The 13,960-nt window shown below is 43.5% G+C and overlaps 1 protein-coding gene across 1 annotated transcript; it reads left to right on the plus strand.

Annotated features, from left to right (window-relative positions):
- The first annotated feature begins 5,801 nt into the window (after positions 1–5,801).
- On the plus strand, positions 5,802–12,850 carry LOC106564916 (E3 ubiquitin-protein ligase TRIM35). The gene is made up of 6 exons (XM_082958860.1): positions 5,802–6,733; positions 6,992–7,087; positions 11,362–11,592; positions 11,743–11,765; positions 11,857–11,975; positions 12,215–12,850. The coding sequence occupies exons 1-6, from the start codon at positions 6,329–6,331 to the stop codon at positions 12,739–12,741; spliced, it is 1,401 nt and encodes a 466-aa protein (XP_082814986.1). The 5' UTR covers positions 5,802–6,328; the 3' UTR covers positions 12,742–12,850.
- The last annotated feature ends 1,110 nt before the right edge of the window (positions 12,851–13,960 follow it).

The raw sequence follows: 13,960 nt of genomic DNA on the forward strand, positions 1-13,960 counted from the left end.
GTTGCCAAACGTCAGCCTCGAAACCTTAATGACTTGGAGAAGATCTGCAAAGAGGAGTGAGACAAAATCCCTCCTGAGATGTGTGCAAACCTGGTGGCCAATTACAAGAAACGTCTGACCTCTGTGATTGGCAAAACCCTTGTTGGCACCAAGTACTAAGTCATGTTTTGCAGAGGGGTCAAATACTTATTTCCCTCATTAAAATGCAAATCATTTTAACATTTTTGACATGCGTTTTTCTGGATTTTTTGTTGTTATTCTGTCTCTCGCTGTTCAAATAAACCTACCATTAAAATTATAGACTGGTCATTTCTTTGTCAGTGGGCAAACGTACAAAATCAGCAGGGGATCAAATACTTTTCCCCCCTCTCTGTAAGTATAGTAAAACCCCTTTTACCTGCTCAAATAGCCGACCATTCAGCCTGTTACCAACCCATAGTAAAGTTTTGGAAAAAATGGTGTTTGACCAGATTCAACGCTATTTTACAGTAAACAAATTGTCAGACTTTCAGCAGGCTTATAGGGAAGGGCATTCAACAACAACAGCACTTACACAAATGACTGATTGGCTGAGAGAAATTGATGATAAAAAGATTGTGGGGGCTATTTTGTTAGACGTCAGTGCGGCTTTTGACATTATCGATCATATTCTTCTACTGGAAAAACGTATGTGTTATGGCTTACACCCCCTGCTATATTGTGGATAAAGAGTTACCTGTCTAACAGAGGGTGAACACAGAGGGTGTTCTTTAATGGAAGCCTCTCCAACATAATCCAGGTAGAATCAGGAATTCTACTTGGATTAGCTAAAACAACATGCCATTGGAACACAGGAGTGATGGTTGCTAATAATGGGCCTCTGTACGCCTATGTAGATATTCCTTTACAAATCAGCCGTTTCCAGCTACAATTTTCATTTACAAAATTAACAATGTCTACACTGTAACGGTCGTCATATGGAGTAGACCAAGGCGCAGCGGGTTGAGTGCTCATATTTACTTTTATTGAACACTTAAACAAGAAAACGAACGACAAACAGTCTTGCAGGCTACACACAGCAATGCAAAAACAACTTCCCAGAAAGGACAGGTGAAAAAAGGGCTACCTAAGTATGACTCCCAATCAGTAACAACGATGTACAGCTGTTCCTGATTAAGAGCCATACCAGGCCAACAAAGAAATACATAACATAGAAAAACCATAGAAATATAAAACATAGAACAATACCCAAAAACCCTGGAACACATAGAACAATACCCAAAAACCCCGGAACACATAGAACAATACCCAAAAACCCCGGAACACATAGAACAATACCCAAAAACCCCGGAACACATAGAACAATACCCAAAAACCCCGGAACACATAGAACAATACCCAAAAACCCCGGAACACATAGAACAATACCCAAAAACCCCGGAACACACAGAACAATACCCAAAAACCCCGGAACACACAAAACAAACACCCCTTTTACATAAGAACATATCCCAACAAACCCCTGCCACGTCCTGACCAAACTACAATAACAAATAACCCCTTTACTGGTCAGGACGTGACAGTACCCCCCCCCCCCCCCCCCCCAAAGGTGCAGACCCCGGATGCACCTCACACAAAAAATAACCCCAAAACCAAAATAATCCCAAACTAAAGGGAGGGAAGGGAGGGTGGCCACCGTCACCGATGGTTCTTGTGCTACACCCCCCCCCCCCCCCCCTACTATGGAGGTGGCTCAGGCTCCGGCCTTACTCCCCCACCTAACCTGTCCACCCCCGCTAAATAATTATTAAATGTTACCCTTCCCGAAGTCTCTGGGCTAAGGCACATCGCTGAAGACCTCGGGCTGATGTGCATCGCTGGAGACCTCGGGCTGATGTGCATCGCTGGAGACCTTGGGCTGAAGGGCGTCTCTGGCTACGCTGATTCCGGACCGTAGGGCCACTCTGGCTGTGCCGATTCCGGACCGTGGGGCGGCTCTCTCGGCTCCGGACCGTGGGGCGGCTCTCTCGGCTCCGGACCGTGGGGCGGCTCTCTCGGCTCCGGAGCGCACCTCCTGCACAACCTGTCCTGGCTGGATGGTAATAGCAGCCCTGCACGAGTGCTGGTACAGGGCGAACTGGGCTGTGCAGAGGCCTGATGGTTGCCGTGCATAAAGCAGGCATAGGGTAGCCTGGGCCTAGGAGGCGCACCGGTGGCCAGATGCGCTGCGTGGGCATTCTCCTTCCAGGCTGGATGCCCACTCTAGCACGGCACTTGCGAGGGGCTGGGATCGCTCGCACCGGACTGTGCGTGCGTGCGCATGGGCGAGATGGTGTGCACTTCTGCATACTCCGGCGCTCTCCACTCCATATGCTCCTCATAATAAGCATGGGGAGTTGGCTTAGGGCTCACCCTTGGCCCCAAAAAAATTATTGGGGGTGCCTCTCGTGCTTTCCAATCGGCGCGTATAAAGCCTCATACCGGCACCGCTCCGGCTTGGCTGCCTCCATCTCCTCCGGTGGGCGACGGTATTCACCAGCCTGGTGCCATGGTCCAGCCCCGTCCAGAATTTCTTCCCATGTCCATGATTCCTTGTAGTCCACATAGTTCCTCTGCTGCTCCTTCCCCCGCTGCTTGGTCCGTTGGTGGTGGGAAGTTCTGTAACGGTCATCGTATGGAGTAGACCAAGGCGCAGCGGGTTGAGTGCTCATATTTACTTTTATTTGAACACTGAAAAAACAAAACAAGAAAACGAACGAACGACAAACAGTCTTGCAGGCTACACACAGCAATGCAAAAACAACTTCCCACAAAAGACAGGTGAAAAAAGGGCTACCTAAGTATGACTCCCAATCAGCAACAACGATTCCTGATTGAGAGCCATAGAAAAACCATAGAAATACAAAACAGAACAATACCCAAAAACCCTGGGACACATAAAACAAACACCCCTCTTACATAAGAACATATCCCAACAAACCCTGAACCACATAAAACAAACACCCTCTGCCACGTCCTGACCAAACTACAATAACAAATAACCCCTTTACTGGTCAGGATGTGACAACACAGTATTTCTGATCAATTTTATGTTATTTTAATGGACAAAAAATGTGCTTTTCTTTCAAAAACAAGGACATTTCTAAGTGACCCCAAACTTTTGAACAGTAGTGTAAGTTAATACCTGTTTTGCTCCGTTTGTTTCCGTTTTAAGAAACGATTTAACAGAATTGGTGGAATTAATACACCCCTGGTCACATGTAAACACAGTTCACTTTCATAGTAGCCACGTTGTATTCTCTTTTCACCTTTTCCTTTCGATTGTGGACTGCAATGCACAACACATCAGCTGTATGTGACCATGCGAAAAAACCTTTCCAAGCCAAACCATATCATAACCGCTACACAGAGCCTACATCGTTGTCACCATATTAGCTAAAGTAAAGTCCTAGTCAACATAGCTAATATAACTAAGACGTTAGTAAACCCGCTACAATCATGCAGCATAGTGTACAGTCAGTTAGCAGTTCAGCAGTACACCGGTGGGCCCCGGTGGCAATAAATTTGTAAAAGCTTACCTTGACTTGGAAGAATTCCAGTGTTGTGCTGGATAGGCATAGCCAGCAGTCTGTTGGGGATAGGGGGCAGTATTTACACGGCCGGATAAAAAACTTACCTGATTTAATCTGGTTACTACTCCTGCCCAGTAACTGGAATATGCATATAATTATTTGCTTTGGATAGAAACCACCCTAAAGTTTCAATAAACTGTTTGAATGGTGTCTGTGTATAACAGAACTCCTATGGCAGGCAAAAACCTGAGAAGATTCTGACCAGGAAGTGGCCTGTCTGACAAGTTGTTGTTCATCTTGGCTCTTTTTATTGAAGACTGAGGATCTTTGCTGTAACGTGACACTTCCTACGGCTCCCATAGGCTCTCAGAACCCGGGAAAAAGCTGAATGACGTAATTCAAGGCCCAGGCTGAAACACACTAGCGCGTTTGGCAAGTGCTCTATCAGAGGGCCTTTAGACTGAGGCTCGTGCATGAGGGGATAGCATGCTTTTACTTTCTCTCTCGTTGAATGTAAACAGGCTTTGCCGGTCGGAATATTATCGCTTTTTTACGAGAAAAGTGGCATAAAAATTGATTTTAAACAGCGGTTGACATGCTTCGAAGTACGGTAATGGAATATTTAGAAATGTTTTGTCACGAAATGCGCCATGCTCGTAACCCTTATTTACCCTTTCGGATAGTGTCTTGAAAGCACAAACAAAACGCCGCTATTTGGATATAACAATGGATTATTTGGGACCAAACCAACATTTGTTATTGAAGTAGAAGTCCTGGGAGTGCATTCTGACGAAGACAGCAAAGGTAATAACATTTTTCTTATAGTAAATCTGACTTTGGTGAATGCTAAACTTGCTGGGTGTCTAAATAGCTAGCCCTGTGATGCCGGGCTATCTACTTAGCTTTTCGGTGAAAGCACATTTTGCAATATTCTATTTTAAAATCGGACATATCGAGTGCATAGAGGAGTTCTGTATCTATAATTCTTAAAATAATTGTTATGCTTTTTGTGAACGTTTATCGTGAGTAATTTAGTAAATTCACCAGGAGTGTTCGGTGGGAATGCTAGTCACATGCTAATGTAAAAAGCTGGTTTTTGATATAAATATGAACTTGATTGAACAGACATGTATGTATTATATAACATAATGTCCTAAGATTGTCATCTGATGAAGATCATCAAAGGTTAGTGCTGCATTTAGCTGTGGTTTGGGTTTATGTGACATTATATGCTAGCTTGAAAAATGGGTGTCTGATTATTTCTGGCTGGGTACTCTGCTGACATAATCTAATGTTTTGCTTTCGTTGTAAAGCCTTTTTGAAATCGGACAGTGTGGTTAGATTAACGAGAGTCTTGTCTTTAAAATGCTGTAAAATAGTCATGTTTGAGAAATTGAAGTAATAGCATTTCTAAGGTATTTGAATAACGCGCCACAGGATTCAACTGGCTGTTGAGCGTCCCACCTAGCCCAGAGAGGCTAGCTAACATAGCATTCCTCTGTTTGAGCTAGCTGCATTTGCTGGCTAAATAAGTGAACATGAGTAAGTGAAAGTGAAAAAAACATGACCTCTCTCTCTCCTTTTTCTTTTTCTTAATTTTTTAAGAAGGTAATTTGTTCAAAACTTATCTTTCTCTTTGAGTCAGCTACTCACCACATGTTATGCACTGCAGTGCTAGCTAGCTGTAGCTTATGCTTTCAGTACTAGATTCATTTCATGCTGCAAGAGCTCTGATGGGTTGGAGGATGTCCTCTGGAAGTTGTCATTATTAGTGTTTAAATCTATGGAAGGGGGTGAGAACCATGAGCCTCCTAGGTTTTTTTATTGAAGTCAATGTACCCACAGGAGGACGGAAGCTAGCTGGCCTCTGGCTACACCATGGTGCTACCCTACAGAGTGCTGTTGAGGCTACTGTAGACCTTCATTGCAAAACAATGTGTCTTAATCAATGATTTGGTGATGTGAATATAATTAGTAAAGTTTTATCTAAAAATGAAACATTTCAAATGTTTTAATATTTTTATTTTGTATGAAATTCACTGAGCAGGATGGTCCTCTCCTTCCTCCTCTGAGGAGCCTCCACTGCAAGTCAACTCTTTCTTTACCTCACTCAAACAAACACACAGATCAAATCAAAATCTTTCTCAGGTAATGGCTCATATGCTCCACTCTCTCCTCATACACTTAATAGCAGATGTATTTTATATAGAGCTTTTCATTAAAACAATCATCTCAAAAGAAGTTTATTACATGATGTTGCGAAATCCTTGCATGGAGCCTTCACTGTGCGCTGCCACTTTAACAGCAGTCAGGAAGGAGATAATGAAGATGGCTCTGTGTGGGAGCTCTCGGTTGGCACGGCAGTTGCGTGTGTTTATTTCCAGCGTGCTTAGTTTGTAAAGTGTCGATCGCTGGTGTTATCACTCTAGGTCGTGGTTGTAATCTTTCAGGACCACTCCTGTAATTGATTGCATGAATTAGTAACAACATTGTTGCAACGCTTTGACAAACAAACCAACACACCGTCAAGTGTAGCAGACAGACAGCAGTGCAACTGTAAGCCTGAAGTCAACAGCTAAGAACTCTTTATTTGCCTGTGGTTCAACACAGAACAAGGTTCACAACACATGACTTTTAATGTCAACATCTCAGAGCAGATACTGAAGAAGATAAGGACATTCCACTAAACTGTATAGCTCTTTTAACAAACAGGGTGGGTCTTTTAAAGTGAAAGTAAACTCTGCTTGCCCTTCTGGAGGAGCGAGGCAAGTGTGAAAATGGCTTGCAAATTCTCTCTCCCCGTTGAGGATTTATCCTGTCCTGTGTGCTGTGACATCTTCAGAGATCCTGTCGTCATGTCGTGTAGCCACAGCTTCTGTAAAGCCTGTCTGCAGAAATTCTGGGAAAAGAGCGGATCCCAAGAGTGTCCAGTCTGCAGGAGAAGATCCTCAAGGTCTGAACCTCCTAATAACCTGTCTCTAAAGAACCTGTGTGAGGCCTTCTTAAAGGAAAGGAGTCAGAGACCTTCAGCAGGGTCTGAGGTGCTCTGCAGTCTGCATGGTGAGAAACTCAAGCTCTTCTGTCTGAAGGATGAACACGCCATCTGTTTGGTGTGTCGTGATTCAAGGAAACACAAAGGTCATAACTGCATCCCCATAGATGAAGCTGCAGAAGATCATAAGGTAAGCAGCATGTGGTCATTTTAAGTCTGCCTAACGTTTAGATATTTGGAACTGTGAATTACTTAAACTATGGATTTAGGGCTCTATTCAATGTGTCGCTGAAGCGTTACAGATTGGGCAATATAAACGTAAAGGTTATACACGAGTGTCTGCTAACGCCTTTAAATTTAAATCAGTGTAAACTTCCTCGATACGGAATGAACAGTCCTGTCTAATTTGTACACTTGGGTGTGCTGATATGTTTTACTTAAATTATAGAAGGAAATCCAGAGTGCACTGAAGCCATTGCAGGAGAAACTGAAGGTCTTTAAAGAAGTCAAGCTTACCTGTTGTAAAACAGCACAGCATATCAAGGTAAGAATGATGTGTGCCGCAACAGACCCACCCGGAAGCGGGAACTAGGGTTGCAAAGGGTCGGAAACTTTCCGGTAAATTTCCGGAAATTCTCCATGGGAGGTTAAGCCCGGGAATTTTGCTTAAATTCATCAAAAAGTTATTTTATAACAGTGAACCTTTTTTGTGGGATACATATAAGGCAATTCTAGGTCTTGTGGCATATTTTGGTTAAACTATCCCCAATTCAATGGAATTGCAACCCTCTGCATGCACAGTGCACTCTTCCATCACATGCACATCTGATTTTCAAGATCTTGCACAATAATTAGATGCTGTCTGAGCCAAGGACTACATGCTTTCTGGTAAGTTTTAATTACAATACTGGGTGGGGTGAATATATTTTATATGACAAATAATTTTTTGTTAACTAGTAAATAGTAGCCTACAGCAAAGTGTGTTTAAATATTTTCTAACTTGCTAACAATTTCTGCTAGTTAGTTTTTGCTACCATGTGGGTTTTAGCTTGCATGAGCCTGCTAACTGAGGAGTGTTAATTCACCTGTTTCCATACATGTTTCATTTTAAAACATTTATCTTACAAAGGAGTTGTTTAATCTAACTGCTTAACTATTTATCTGTGCATGGAATTTTATTTATTTATTTTTATTCATTTTTTTCTAATCTTTACAGGATAATGCCACGGGCACTTTCTGATGTGTGGAGACATTTCACTGCAGCTAATGTAGAAGGAAAATCTGTGTACATGTGCAAATACTGTGCCAAATCATATGTGAAGAATGCAACAAAGATGCAGAATCATCTGGCCAAGTGCATAAAGTTCCCTCAGCGTTCACAACAAGCAATGTCTGACAAAAGTCCCTTTAATTCTATTCGAGGTGAAAATGATCAATCAGACACCTTATCGATAGCAACAACTCATGGTCCTCCTGGAATCAAAGTTTTTTTTTTACTCAATTGAGGAACGTAGTCGGAGAAATGCTGGTGAATGTCTTGCTCAAGCTGTGTATGCAACTGATTCACTTCTGATGCTCACAGGCAATGTGTATTGGAAGAGATATCTGAATGTTCTTCACCCAGCGTACACCCCTCCAACCAGACATGCTTTATCTACTAATTTGCTGGATGCAGAGTTCAACAGAGTTCAAGTGAAGGTCAAGCAAATCATAGAGAAAACAGACTGTATTGCAATCATTTCTGATGGGTGGTCGAATGTTCATGGGCAAGGAATAATTAATTACATCATCTCCACCCCTCAACCAGTATTCTACAAGAGCACAGACACAAGGGACAACAGACACACCGGTCTCTACATTGCAGATGAGCTGAAGGCAGTCATAAATGACCTTGGACCACAGAAGGTATTTGCACTGGTGACAGACAATGCTGTGAACATGAAGGCTGCTTGGTCTAAAGTGGAGGAGTCCTACCCACACATCACACCCATTGGCTGTGCTGCTCATGCATTGCATCTGCTCGTCAAGGACATCATGGCACTAAAAACAATGGATACACTGTACAAGAGAGCCAAGGAAATAGTTAGGTATGTGAAGGGTCATCAAGTTATAGCAGCAATCTACTTCACCAACAAAAGTGAGAAGAATAAGAGCATCACATTGAAGCTGCCCAGCAACACCCATTGGGGTGGGATTGTCATCAGGTTTGACAGTCTCCTGGAGGAGGGGAAGGAGTCTCTCCAAGAAATGGCCATATCACAGCCTGCCGATATGGACAGCCCCATCAAGAGGATCCTCCTGGATAATGTATTTTGGAAGAGTGGTAAGCAGCCTGAAACTCCTGAAACCTATAGCAGTAGCCATTGCACGGATTGAGGGAGACAATGCCATCCTGACTGATGATCAGACTCTGCTTGCAGATGTAAGAGAATCCGTACTGCCCTGCCCACTTCACTGTTGCTCCAAGCAGAGGAAACTGTAGTTCTGAAATGCATCAAAAAGTGTGAAGACTTCTGCCTGAAGCCCATACACGCTGCAGCGTACATGTTGGACCCCAAGTATGCTGGCAAGAGCATCCTGTCTGGTGCAGAGATCAACTAGGCCTATGGTGTCATCACTACCGTGTCTCGCCACCTTGGCCTGGATGAGGCCAAGGTTCTTGGCAGTCTGGCGAAGTACACTTCCAAACAAGGGCTTTGGGATGGAGATGCAATATGGCAGTCGTGCCAACATCTCATTAGCCACCTGGTGGAAGGGACTGTTGCCTCCATCATCGTCATCCTCCAAATCTTACCAACATTAGCCGCCTCAGAGCGCAACTGGTCCTTGTTTGGGAACACGCACGCAACAGGCTGACCAATACAAGGGTTTAAAAATTGGTGGCCATCCGGGCAAATTTGAGGCTTTTTGAGCCTGACAACGAGCCATCCTCCACAAGGTTGGAAAGTGACAGTGAAGATGAGGCCTCAGAGTCTGATGTTAAACAGGTGGACATTGATGAGGTCCAGGGAGAAGACATGGACGCCTGAAAGGAAGACAATCAAAGGTTTAGTTTCTAGACTATCATTTTACAGATGTTGAAAATGTTTTTGGGAGATGCGATGGATCATTGGGGATCATTCAATATTCCCTTTTGTTGTTCATTGAAATAATCCCATGTGAAGAGTCAACTCATTTAATTAAAGTTCAATTTGTAACTAAATAGTTTTTTGTTTTTTTTCTATTTGAAGGATTTTCATAATTTGCAATTATGTCTACTTATGATAAGGTAAAATGTTTGTTTCTGTCTTCATATGATATGGTAAATATATCCAATGCAAAACCATCTACATTTAAATGGTATTAATATTAATTTGCATATATTTCCGTTAATTCCCATTAATTCCCACAGAAAGTTTCCACCTCTGAATTATCCCCAAAATGCGCAACCCTAGCGGGAACTATGGAATTTCCATGTTCTGGAATGGATCCTGGTAATCCGTCTGGCCCTGTGGCCTTGTGAATGTTGACCTGTTTAAAGGTCTTACTCACATCGGCTATGGAGAGCGTGATCACACAGTCATCCGGAACAGCTGGTGCGCTCATGCATGGTTTAGTGTCGTTTGCCTCGAAGCGAGCATAGAAGGCATTAAGTTTTTCCTTCTAACACATTTTATTTGTAACTATCAAAGTAATACAAATACTTCCTTTCAGTCCAATAGTCAATCATTAGTACATTATAAAATACAATGTTTCCTTCTAGTAATCTGTAATAACAATCTTGTGCTAACGGCAGTTCACCTACATACAGTATTGGCATGAAACCCCTTTAGTAAAGACAGACATGCATAACTGGATCTGCAGCTTTTAGTTAAAACTCCCTAAGAATACTCACAAGCAGTAGAGGCTGGTGGGAGGAGCTATAGGAGGACGGAATAAAAGGAATGGTATCAAACATATGAAGTCAAACGTGGTTTCATTCCTGTCATACCATTCCAGCCATTACAATGAGCTCGTCCTCCTATAGCTCCTCCCACCAGGCTCTACTGCTCACAAGTCTAGCAGATCTTCAGCATCCAAAAGAAGAAGAAGAATGCTCTCTGTTATCCTACTCCTCCCTTTTCTAATCAAAATGGTCTGCCTCTTATGGAAAAACCCTTCAGTGCAAGCCAAACTCATGACTATTTTCAAAGTGATTGATTGTGAATATAACACTAACCACACTGCATCGTCTCCACTAAATTTAAAGTAATTGAGTGTGGATATAACACCAACCAAACCTCCATCAACTTCACACATTTTAAAACAATGGACTGTGGTTCTAACATGTCAAAACAGGACCCCCCCCCCCCCCGAACTTAGACAATAAGCAAAGGTCAACTTCAAGTAACAAGACACTTTTCAATCTCGGTCAACGTTCCCTTTCAGTTCATTCTCTTAGCAACATTCAACATCAAAAAGGTCATTAGCAGGAAGTAGTGTAGCGCGCCTCAACACTCTTGCTCTGTTCTTTAGCCTTAGCAGGTTAACTAAGATGGTGTAGCAGATGGTGCAAATGATGATGAGGATGATGGGACCAAAAAAAAAGCCCATCTTCCATCTATCTTCAACTGTTGCACCAACATGGTCTAAACACCAAGTGAGGCCTCTCCTTACTGCTTCTCCAGACATATTCCAGTCCTTTTTCTGTCCATTCTCCTCTCATTCTGGGCAATAATAAAACATTATCCTCCATCTCCCCGGAGTGGTAGCTGAGGTGATGTTGACATTTTACAGGATGTTGAAAGTTAAAATGACAGAGGTCATATTTTCAGAGCTCTAATTAGATCGTGTCTCCAGACCCAGGTCCAGCACACAGAGAAGCAGATTAAGAAAGAGTTTGAGAAGCTTCACCAGTTCCTACGAGATGAAGAGGCGGCCAGGATAGCCGCCCTGAAAAGGGAAGAGGTGGAAAAGAGTTGGAAGGTGAAGAAGAAGATTGAGAAGACGGTCAAAGATATGTATTCTCTTTCAGACACTATCACAGCCATAGAGAACAAACTGAGAGCTGACGACATCTCATTCTTACAGGTAAAGTTTTTTTTTTTACACTAAACTTTAAAAAAATACAAATTTTGCATTACAGGTGTATGGTAAAATTGCATTATATCATCATATATGATCATCCATCATCTTACATGAATTTAGTTAAAAACGTAGACTTTTTTCATTCCTCTGCAGACCTACCAGGCCACAGTGAAAAGGTAAGTGATCTCCCTCCTGTGACTGTCTCTCTCTTCTCTGTGGTTCTGCACCCGACCCCACAGCAGCACTAACTCCGGAATGTTCTTACAGAGCCCAGTGTACACTGCCAGATCCACAGCTAGTCCCAGGAGCGCTGATAGACGTGGCCAAACACTTGGGCAATCTGTCCTACAAAGTCTGGGAGAAGATGCAGGGGATTGTTCAATACAGTGAGTCCTTTCTTACAGAAAAATACATTTATGATCTCTGATAAGATTGTGGGTCTGACTTTATGTTAAATATTTCAAATGGTCCTGTATGGCTCAGTTGGTAGAGCACGGTGCTTGCAACGCTAGAATTGGGGGTTTGATTCCCAGGACCACCCATACATACATGCACGCATGACTAAGTTGCTTTGGATAAAAGTGTCTGCTAAATGTCATATTAAAACCTTGTTGTCTCTGTTCAGCTCCTGTGATTCTGGACCCCAACACTGCCCACCCCTATCTTATCCTGTCTGAGGATCTGACCAGTGTGAGAGGTGGTGATAGAACACTGCAGCTTCCGGACAATCCAGAGAGGTTTGGATATGAATGCGTTAGGGGTTCTGAGGGTTTGAACTCAGTGACAAACAGCTGGGACGTTGAGGTTGGGGACAGTTACTTTTGGTTTCTAGGTGTGGCCCCTGACTTTGTCAGTAATCATGATAGATGGGATGAAATCTGGGGTGTTATGCATACTTGTGGTGTATACGTAGTAATGTCCCCAAATGAGTATGACGGTCGTCTCAAAGTGGATCAGGACCCCCGGAGGATCAGAGTGCAGCTGGACAGGAACAGAGGAGAGCTGACGTTCTCTGACCCTGATAATAACACACACCTACTTACAATGCCACTAGTTTTCACTGAGCCGCTCGTTCCAGTATTTCGTACATATGAAAGCAAGCTAAAGATCCTACCAGTGAAGGCCTCTGTAACAGTGGCACAGCACAGTTAAAGTTGACACCACCTCGGCCTGTAATTATATACAGTATAATATTCCACAATCTCCAACTGTTGAAAAATATTGCTTCAAGGAATCTTTAATAAAACCATCGATCTTCAAATGGTATGTTTTTCTACATTTCCAACACTGTTTTTATGAACACACACACACACTAACTGCTGCGGTGCTGCATTAGACAGGGTACAGCGATGGTGCAGTCAGTGTGTTGACTGGAGGGCTGAGGGGAGAAAGGACCAGAGGTGCCACACAGGCCCCAGGATGAGACTGTGACTGATGGGTCCGCAGGCCCACAGCGTAACAGAGGGTCAGAAGGGAAACAGAGGGCAAGTCCCCTTGGAAAGACCAAATCTATCTAATACACAATGTGATCTAAAGACATACACAGAAAAAACTAACTGACTGACCTTCACACTCTCCCACAGATGCATACGCAGACAGCCCTTCTCCAACAGTGGTCGCACACACTCTCTCAAATCCAATCTTCCTCTGTAACTGCTCATTCATTGCAGTCCAACAGTGGGCCAGCCAGGCAGCCTGAGGCTCTAGTCTAGAAGGAGGAGTAGCGTCATCAGGTGGACAGCCTCTCACTGTTTATTCAGAGCTCCGGCTCCGTTCCAATCCCACTCACAGTCAGAGTCATAATGAGATTAATGCCGGGCTATGCTGCAGTGAGGCCCGCTGGGTGGAAGCAGGGGGATTTCCTGTTTCAATCAAAGAGTTTCATTACTTAAGGAAGGCAAGGGACTTTTTGTTTGGTGTTTGCAGTGCATGTTGGTTTTTGGTGAGTATTCCACTGAGTGTCTGTACTCTGTCCATCTCTGTTCTGATGCTGTGGCCATTCCCTGAGACCGTGCCACACCTAATAAAATTCTTGCCTGCTGTTGCAAGGGGGCTCAGTGCAATTATCAAAGGGCAGAAGAGGAGAGGGATAAGGAGGGAGAGCGAGGTAGAGAAGGAGACGGAGAAAGAAATATGGATGGAGAGATGAGACGGGGGGGAGTAACAGCGTTTGGAGCCAGAGCAATCTGAGCTGAAAATGAGCCTTTTTACCTCACATTGAGAGGATTCATACTATTTCACGCTGGGCACAAACATCCGTATCTTTCGGCTTCAAAACTCCAGCTTGGAAAACTCTGGGGCCTTCCTCTGTTCTTCTTCCTGCAAAACTGTATCCTCATGCCCCCTCTGAGTTTTTCTTCGTTCCCCGCTG

This window comes from Salmo salar, chromosome 12 (genome assembly GCF_965601325.2).
Source record: "Salmo salar chromosome 12, fSalSal1, whole genome shotgun sequence".
In the NCBI taxonomy this organism is placed as follows: Eukaryota; Metazoa; Chordata; class Actinopteri; order Salmoniformes; family Salmonidae; genus Salmo; species Salmo salar.